Raw genomic sequence first — 9,768 nt, forward strand, 5'->3', positions numbered from 1 at the left:
AACTGGTTGGCTGTTAACTTTTTTAAAATGACAATTATACCCTTAGGGACCATTTTTGCAGTTTTGTCTTTTACCATACCATAAAGACCATTTTTGCATACATTCTTTGTTATTTTATTAAACTATTATATATTAATAAATATTATTTTTAATATATAATATTATGTATTAATAAATATTGTTTTATTGGATTATTAATTTATTATAGTTGATTTTTTTTTAAAAAAAAAATTCTTAGAGTAATTCTTTTTATTGAGTTATTATATATCAATACATATAGTTTTTAATATATAATATTTATATAATAATAAATATTATATTATTGGATTATTAATTTCTTTTAGTTAGTATTTTTAATTCTTTATTTTTTAAATTATTTTTATTGGATTATTTCTTTTAATTTATTATTTTCTTCATATACTAAATATTGTTTTATTGGATTATTAATTTATTTTAGTTAATTCTTTTTTCTAAAAAAAAATTGTCGAAGTAATTATTTTTTATTGAATTATTATATATCCATACATATAGTTTTTAATGTATAATATTTATATCATAATAAATATTTTATTATTGGATTATTATTATCTTTTAGTTATTTTTTGTAATTTCTTTTTTTAAACTATTTTTATTGGATTAATACTTTTAATTTATTATTTTTTCATATACTGAATATTATTTTATCCGATTATAATAATAGTTCTTGTTAATTTTATTGATTCCACCACAAAGTCATGGGATACGCAAAATCGTCGTCTCTCATCATCGAAATCGTTAGGATCGCTGCCAAACACTTTCATTTCATCTAACTTATAATGAGAAACCATTGGGAAAATATCACCACCATCACTCGGTCACCACCACCACTTATAAATGTTATCGGGGTTTGTTGCGCAATATGAGGGATATGAATGATTCCAGTGGATTATGAAGAGGTTGTCGCAGGTGGCTACCAACAACGTTGGATGGAATGGGGTATAGTATCTATTGAACCTTCGATGAAGGTGTTTGGAGGTGATCCTGCGAATTTTAGACGATGATAAGTAGGGGTGTAAGTGAGACAAGCCAACTCGCGAGAAACTCGAGACCGACTCGGAAAATACTCGAAATCGACTCGACCTTAATCGAGCCGAGCTCGAGCTCGAGCTACTCGAGTACCTTATCGAGCCGAGCTCGAGTACAAAAATAATCAGCTCGTAAGGCTCGCGAGCTTAGTCGAGCTTAGTGTAATTTACATTTATGTCATTTCTTTATAATTGTTCATTTATAAGATATATGTCATTTCTTTATAATTATTCATTTATGACATATATGGTTGATGTTATATTGATATTAGGTGATTAATAGTGGTTTTTTTGGTAGTTTGGACATTTACATGTGGAATGTTTAATATTTCTTACTCAATTTAGTGATTTTTATTTTTTAAAATATTAGTCGAACTGAGCTCAAGACTGTCGAGTATTTCACGAACCCGAGCTCGAGCTTAAAATCAAGGCTCAAATCGAGTTCAAGCCAAGTTTCGAGCTCGAGTATTTTAGTCGAGCCGAGCTTCGAGTTTCGTAGTATTCGGCTCGACTCGGCTCGTTTACACCCCTAATGATGAGCGACACTTTTACGTATTTCGGCGACTTTGTGGTGAAACTAATATTAATAGTATACATTAAAAATAAAATAATAATCCAATAAGATAATATTTATTATATTAAAAAAATAATAAATTAAAAGTAATACTTCAATAAATTAATAATTCAAAAAACCAAATTACAAAAATTAATAATCCAATAATGTATTATTTATTATGATGTAAATATTATATATTAAAAATAATATTTGTTGATATATAATAATCTAATAAAAAAGAACTACTCCAACAAAAAGAAATTATAAAAAGAATCAACTAAAAGAAATTAATAATCCAATAAAATAATGTTTCGTAATATGTAATAATCTCATAATATAATATTATTATGATATAAATATTATATATTAAAAATTATACGTACTGATATATAATAATTCAATAAAAAAGAATTACTTCGTCAAAAAAATTAAAAAAAATAGTTAACTAAAATAAATTAATAATCCAAAACACAACATTTAGTATATGAAGAAAATAATAAATTAAAAGTAATAATACAATAAAAACTAATTAAAAATTAAAAAAATACTAAAAAAATAAATAATCAATTAATATAATATTTATTCTGATATAAATATTATATATTAAAAACTATATGTATTGATATATAGTATTTTAATAAAAGAGAATTACTCCAACATTTTAAAAAAAAATCAACTAAAACAAATTAATAATCCAATAAAAAATATTTATTAATATATAATATTATATATATTATAAATAATATCTATTAATATATAATACTTCATTAAAATAAAAAAGAATGTATGCAAAAATGGTCCTTATAGTATAGTAAAAGACAAAACTATGAAAATGGTCCCATGGGGTAAAATTGTCATTTTAAGGAACTTAACCGACGAGGGACCAAAACCACAACAAAACTTGTTGAACAGGACCAAATCTGCAACTTTTCAAACGTTTGGACCGTCACCACATAAAATGAGAAACCACAGAGACCATTTTTGTCTAAGTTCACGCCGACAAGTATAATCCATTCATTTAGACTCTGAACCAAAATAATTCCGAACCCTATAATATTTTTTCATGTATATGTAAGCACAAGGATGCCTTTATGTGTATAAGTTATAATAAGAAAAAGGTTTAAAGAAAATAAGCACACCCATGTCATGAGTCTCAATTCAAAGTTACAATCATTTAGATCAAGAACCAAAACACGTTTAATTAGGTGGATATAAGGAGGAGAGTTGATTCCACAAATAAGCTCTCATTGTATTAAGTGTTAGACACTTCCATTAGCTAAAGAACTAACTGATGGTCCAGAGCCTTGAGTCTTTCTATGTTTCAGTCTCCATCTAGTCCTTCCTTTCATGATATTACCTCTACCACCACCAATTTGAAGCAAATGGTGGCAGTCAACAAAGTCAAACTTAGCTATTATGCCCTTGTCGTTCCCCAATATGGAAGTGAGGGATTGTAGTACATTGTCCTTGGTACATTCTCGAAAATATTCTAGAGTCAGGATATGTATCTCATAGTTCTCCACAATGGTCTTTGGAACACTCTACAATAACAATTAAGTGTCATAATCCATTGTCCATCATCCTTAAAATAACAAAAAAACGTTAAATTACCTCAATGACCAACCCAATATATTTCACGTGGTTCACATGTTGGTTAATATCCAAATCACTCCATCTTGGCTAGTATTTGTGTATAAAAAGAATCAAGAAACTCATGTAAATAACAAATATATATATATATATATATATATATATATATATATATATATATATATATATATATATAAAGTAGACAAAGCAACCCACCATTAAACCTTTGCAAATATGTTCATAAATGTTCTCCGCTTCTCCTGACCATGTTCTAGTGTCTTCTCTGACCGTAGGCAGTGTATCCACAAAGCATTGCTCTAGTTTAGCTCGAACCATATTTGGGAATTTGGATAACTTCCGTGTGTTTTTATTTAACATCACCCAAATACTACAAGATAATATAACAATTAAATCGTCATGTTTACAAAATTAATATACCAAAATCAAGTTTTAAGTAATCACTTTACAAAAGATCAACTTATACCTTGAAGCTCTTACTAATATCTCGCCTGTTTTGCAATCACAAAACGTCAAATTACAACACACACCATTTTTCCCATGTGCAGATTTCCAAGTATCAATTTGAACAATTTCGCCCCTATAAAGGATTTGAGCACAGTACATCAAGCTCCAACTAATAAGCTTAATAGGACACATCCCCAATGGTTTAAAGGCTAGTAAGTTTCGAATACAAACCATAAAAAAGTTAGAAACTATGACAACCGATTATTTAAAGTCTAATCATCATCATTTTTCTTATTTGTTTTTTGTGTAACTTTTATTTTAAAACATATCAAAGTTACTAGTTCTTTATCCTTTTACAATTAGAAATCATTATCGATATATTTTCATGATTTTTTTTTATCTTACCAATATCACTTATTTTATTCATATATTTTGTGTGTTATCTTAGTGTTTTGAGTTGTGTTTTGATGCAATTAGAGATAAAATGTACTTATAATGCTTAGAATTGCTATTTTGCAAATTTATAGAGTCTCTTTGACAAAAGAAGCAAAACTAAAAACTAGATTGGAATAAAAGAAACAAAAGATGGGTTGATGAAGCAGATATACGTGACGAGCTCTTTCCTATTAAATGTCGCGTCAAGATGTAGATTTTGAAACCCTGAAGGACATTTGCTCTACGTGACATATTTTGATGAGCTAAAAGTTGGATTTTAATTTTTATTAGTTTGAATTGAGTTATTTGGATGTTAATTAGTCTGGATTATATTATCGTATCATTGATTAATTTTTGTTTTGAAAATCATAGTGTCCTTTGAGTGTTGGAGAGTATTATGCTTATATTGTGTTGTTTTGGGTGTTTTCTAATCCTATTTATCATGAATATGGTTCCTTTGATGTGATGGAAATTTTTATAGCTTAAATTATGTTAATATATCCATCATATAAGAATATATTGAACAACATGTCTTTATTGTTGTCATTGGAGCTTTTGATGAAATATTGATCTCTATGTGTATCATTGATTGCTTGGAACTTAACGGTAAATAATGATTAAATCCTAGACCCTAATATCATCTTAATATACAGTGTGTTAAGTTTATATCATGTTTTGGTTTCAGTTTGGTTGAATTCCATAAGTCAAAAGTTATGAAAGTGCTAATGTTGAGATTATATCTCCAATGTTGTTTTTTATTGAGTTTTTAGAGTTTCTATCATCTAATCTCAAATTTATTATTGGAATCATGTTAAGGGTTATTTTAAAATTTTCTTAATCATCATTAAGTTCCTTGGTTTCACCTTTGAAGCATTAGAACCTCATTCGAAGTGTAATGCCTAAAAGAGAAAATCTGGACTTTTGGGTTGGGTGCAGGATGCCCACGAGTTGTGTGTATATATAGGCATAAAAACACATGGGACCTCTGTCCATTTGATCCACTTTATTAATCCATTTGAATCTCGGTCTTTCAGTTTTGGACTTGCTTTTAGTTATCTCTATTAGTTACCTAGTGATGAGTAATGAGAGTTTTGGAGTCATTGCGGCGTAAGAAAGTTTATTAATCATATAATATGTGTTTGTGAATGTGTGTGTGTGTGTATGTATATATATATATATATATATATATATATATATATATATATATATATATATATATATATATATATATAATTAACATGTTCGGGCGAGGATTAAGTTGCTCATAAAATTTGGAATTAAAAGTAATGAGTTATTGCTACATTGAGGTGAGTACTTGTACCTTGGAATAATTGTCCCCATTCTAAGAGTATTTTGACTTTTGTTTCCCTTTTTTTACAATACTATATGTATATATATTTCTTAGATACTATATGTACAAAATGCTTCTTCCTTTGTTTGATGTTATAGTTTATGATTTGAGGACATCTTTTATTGAACTAAGGACATGTTTTCATAAATCACTATTTTATTGAAGGTGGATTGCTTTGACTATCAGTTGTGTGTTTGTATTCCATTTTAACTTGGATTGTGGATTTATATACCTTGGATTTTGATTGTGAGTTCATATACTCTTATTTGATTATTACTTTGACTTTAGATTATGTTTGGAGTATGACTTTGGAATATATTTTAAAGTTAAATATGATTGCATGCATTCATGTAATGGGTTAGGTTAAGACTTGAAAGGTCCATATCTTACATAGATTGGACAGAAAACAAAGAGAACAAAGAATGACTGAGAATGATGAGAAAATTGAGAATGTTTACATAATTAGAAAGATTAAGAAAAGATAAAAGACTTAGAGAAATAATGAGAATAAATAAAAAGTTAGATAATATTAGAATGATTCAAAATGAGATCATGTGATTTGTTGATAATCACAATGTACTTTGACTAATGCTAAGTGCCCCCTCCAAGTTGGAGTTTTGGTGTTTTGTTTACTTATGAGATACGAGTTTTTTCATTTGTATTTTGATTGTTCATTTATATAGAATCCATCTAATACCTTACACTTAGGATTTATACTCACTAGGATCTCCATAGCATAATCCACTATATTGATATATTTTTCATGGTTGAGGTTATTGATTAAAATTGATAAAGTTTATAAGTTGTGCATACTTTAGAAGACTCTTGGTTTCGTAAAGATTATCATTGACTTAAATCTTTACTTTTGATTCGATTGTTACAATCTCACATTTCGTCAAGGGAACAAACATCAAACGAAATACATTGATTCAGCGTGATCACATGTATTGCTCATCCATGGAGCAAAATAAGGACTCAAGGATACGATTACACGTGATGCACGTAAACAAAACATAATTTAGCGGGGTGTTTTTCTCTACTTTATATATATATATATATATATATATATATATATATATATATATATATATATATATATATATATATATATATGGGAGAGTTCATGTGAAAATGCAAATAATTTGCAAAAAAACGAAAACAAGAAAAACTTATGAGATTGTGTCACCTCAACATTATCTTTTTGGACAATAATTCATCGAAACTTTGAAATACATGATGATAATCGATAATAGATGAGAAATTGTGTCATATTAGCAAAGTATGATTTTTGACATTTTTTTTATGAAAACGTGAATTTAAAAATGGTTAAGGACGTGAAAAAAAGTAATTATTAAAAATGTTTTTAAATCTATATTATTATAACACAATCCAATGTAAACTTATTATCTTTAATTTATTGCTAATAAATTTATTTTTTATAATACATGTGTCTAATTTTTATAAGATAAAATCTATTTTCGCGTGTTTTCGCAAGATATTTATGTTTTCGCATGAACATATATATATATATATATATATATATATATATATATATATATATATATATATATATATATATATATATATATATATATATATATATATATAAGGACGGTTCATTTGAGATTAAAAAAAAATAGAGATCTTGAGATTCAACCTCAACCACATATTTCTCATTTGCCGCTCTAATGCTCCGGCATATCGGCAACAATGGAGTATGCCGGATCATGAATGATTTTATGGCAGAAAGTTGTAATCATAAATGATTATACATATATGTTTGTTCACAGATTGAGTAATCATATATGATTATACCGATTAGTGGAAAAAGAGATGGTGGTGGCAAATGTGACAGTGATATAAGTGATGGATGTGACAATAGTTGTGTCAGTTGGTGACATGACAAAGGTGGCGGTAGTGGCGGTGATGGTTGTGGTGGTGGGGAATGTTACGAAAGTGAAAAGAACGGGCGGCACAACATAGTTATTTATGATTATAACCGACCTGCCACGCTTGTACGCAGGAGGGTTAGAGCGACAGATGTGTATTATGTACCTGAGGTTGAATCTTAAGATCTTTACTTTATTTTGAATCTCAATGTAGTCTCTCTCTTTTTATATATATATATATATATATATATATATATATATATATATATATATATATATATATATATATATATATATATATATATATATATATATATATGATTAAGTGAGGAATCAAAATTTTGGTGAGGACAATATTATTTATTGTCAAAGTCGTTCGAAATAATATAACATTTTGATAATTATTCATTGATATTATTCACTTAAATTATTGCTAATATTATTACAATTAGTAATATAATTAATTAATTTTTTTATCGTTTTAATATAATAATAAAAATAATTTTTATTTTTTTACATATTTTATATGATTTGTAATAATAATATTATTTTCACTATTTCATTTGTTATATATTCCATTAATATACCTTGTAATTTTTCTAACGTTAAAATAAAATTTATATTATTTGTAACACAATTTATTTTTAATTTTTATTTGTATTTTTTTATATTGTTTTATATATGTTTATTACAATAACTTAATTTGTAATTTTCCATATATCAATTTTCATTTACTTAGGTTAGTGTGGTTGTTTTTTTAAATCATTTTTATATTTCATTATATAATATAATTATTTTTTTCATTAAATGACATTACACAATATCTCATGTTTCTTAAAAACACACATATTTGAATCAATTGTTATAAAGCTACATAACAATGACATAACTTTGTTAGGTAATAACTTTTTGAAAATAATTTATCAACAATTATGATTTTTAACTATTAAAATTCATTTAATTTTATAACCATGGGTCCTACGGATTATAACCGAATGACCATATATAGATGAAGATGAGGGTCGTACCAAGTTGGATAACGGTCCACTACCACGTGTGTCTTTGCCACCACCCAAGTTAGGTTGTTCTTGGACATCTCTTCTGACCCAAAGCCATCATGCATCAGTCCAATTGTCTTCATATGATTAACGCTAGTTTCCTGTAAATCCAGTTTGAGATTGTGAATAATAGCATGTACATTAGTACATACCTCAAAAAAAATATTGACAAATTAAAAAAAAGAACTTTATAAGAATTAAATTACAAATTGAGAATATATACCAGCAAATGATTCATTACTGTTTCTACAGAAGCAGTTTGATCTGGCCCTACTTCATAATATCTAATACAAACTTTTTCTTGGAATATAAAGCCATCTTGAATCATTTTTCTTAAACCAAGATCTGAAACCATGTTTGGACCCTCTTTCTCCTGGTTGAGAATGTTTGAATCCAAAGCACCAAGTTTTTTAGCATTTACCTTTGTAGGAGCTTTATATTGCAAACCCCAATTAGAAACATGTTTCGTGTTAATCATGGTGTGCGCAAGTAAGTTCCCTGTGTGTAATCCGAGCTTGCCTGATGGCATTGCATGGAATGGATAAGAGTTCATAAAGGCAGTGGCAAGCATATTCATAGCTAATGGATTCTTATGGCCGGATTGCAATGTGCAATATTGTTTTAGTTCTTTTGCTATTTATAACAATCATTTGAAGTGAATTTTTCATTCAATTCTCTAGCTACTTAGCAAGCCCAATAGAGCACAATCACGTTCGCACATTTATTGTCCCACTTGTGCCTCCCTCCGGCTCGCCTTATGCTAAAAGTGAATCATGAGTATTCCTTGGTTTTCCACTTTTCCTTGAACTTTTAGCCCCTACAATTGAGTTGGACATGACAACCATATACTAATAATGGCATAGGCTATCTATACCCCTTTTTAGTGTCTACTAATAATTATATTAATTTTTTCTTTAAATCGATGAAAATGATTAAGTAATAATTTATCTTTTTTTTTTTGACTATAATGACTAAGTAATTATTTGGTATAAATATATATTATTTGTAGTATATTAATTTTTTCTTTAATTAATGAAAATGATTAGGTAACAATTTATCTTTTTTTTACTATAATGATTAAGTAATTATTTGATATACAAATATATATTATTTGTATGCAAACTATTTAATCTATTTAATAAAATATTTTTATATTTTAAATTTATAAAACAAAAACAGTGTTTTATATATCATTTCATCTTCCAAATTGAAGCGGGTGAAGCTAAAGAGGCGGAGCCGCCATCGCTGGAGCAACCATCGCCTCCAATGCCACCGACCACCACCTCTGATGCATCACTCTCCCTCTTTCCTCTAGAAACCATCGGATCTGTACCCCGACTAACACCCTTTATCTGTGCTC

General features: G+C 27.6%; 1 protein-coding gene across 2 annotated transcripts; it reads right to left on the minus strand.

Annotated features, from left to right (window-relative positions):
• Positions 1 to 2,652: 2,652 nt before the first annotated feature.
• Positions 2,653 to 9,057, minus strand: LOC111877545 (palmitoyl-acyl carrier protein thioesterase, chloroplastic). 2 transcript variants are annotated; one of them, XM_023874065.3, is made up of 6 exons: positions 8,632 to 9,055; positions 8,379 to 8,509; positions 3,695 to 3,808; positions 3,427 to 3,598; positions 3,232 to 3,300; positions 2,653 to 3,161 (listed from the first exon to the last, which is right to left on the minus strand). In XM_023874065.3, exons 1-6 carry the CDS (start codon positions 8,983 to 8,985, stop codon positions 2,880 to 2,882), a joined length of 1,122 nt encoding a protein of 373 aa, XP_023729833.1. In that variant the 5' UTR covers positions 8,986 to 9,055; the 3' UTR covers positions 2,653 to 2,879. The 2 variants fall into 2 exon arrangements, with proteins under 2 accessions (XP_023729833.1, XP_052619997.1); XM_052764037.1 differs by lacking the exon at positions 3,232 to 3,300 and having other exon boundaries at positions 8,632 to 9,057.
• Positions 9,058 to 9,768: the final 711 nt, after the last annotated feature.

This window comes from Lactuca sativa, chromosome 5 (assembly GCF_002870075.4).
Source record: "Lactuca sativa cultivar Salinas chromosome 5, Lsat_Salinas_v11, whole genome shotgun sequence".
Lineage (NCBI taxonomy): Eukaryota > Viridiplantae > Streptophyta > Magnoliopsida > Asterales > Asteraceae > Lactuca > Lactuca sativa.

What these genes read in the sequence shown, in the direction of transcription:
- LOC111877545 (XM_023874065.3), bottom strand. Translation starts at nt 8,985, where the DNA reads ATGAATATGCTTGCCACTGCCTTTATGAACTCTTATCCATTCCATGCA. An exon ending in ATATTAGTAAGAGCTTCAAG is followed by an intron (nt 3,599 to 3,694) that starts GTATAAGTTGAT and finishes ATTATCTTGTAG; the next exon opens with TATTTGGGTGATGTTAAATA. An exon ending in ATATTGGGTTGGTCATTGAG is followed by an intron (nt 3,162 to 3,231) that starts GTAATTTAACGT and finishes TTGTTATTGTAG; the next exon opens with AGTGTTCCAAAGACCATTGT.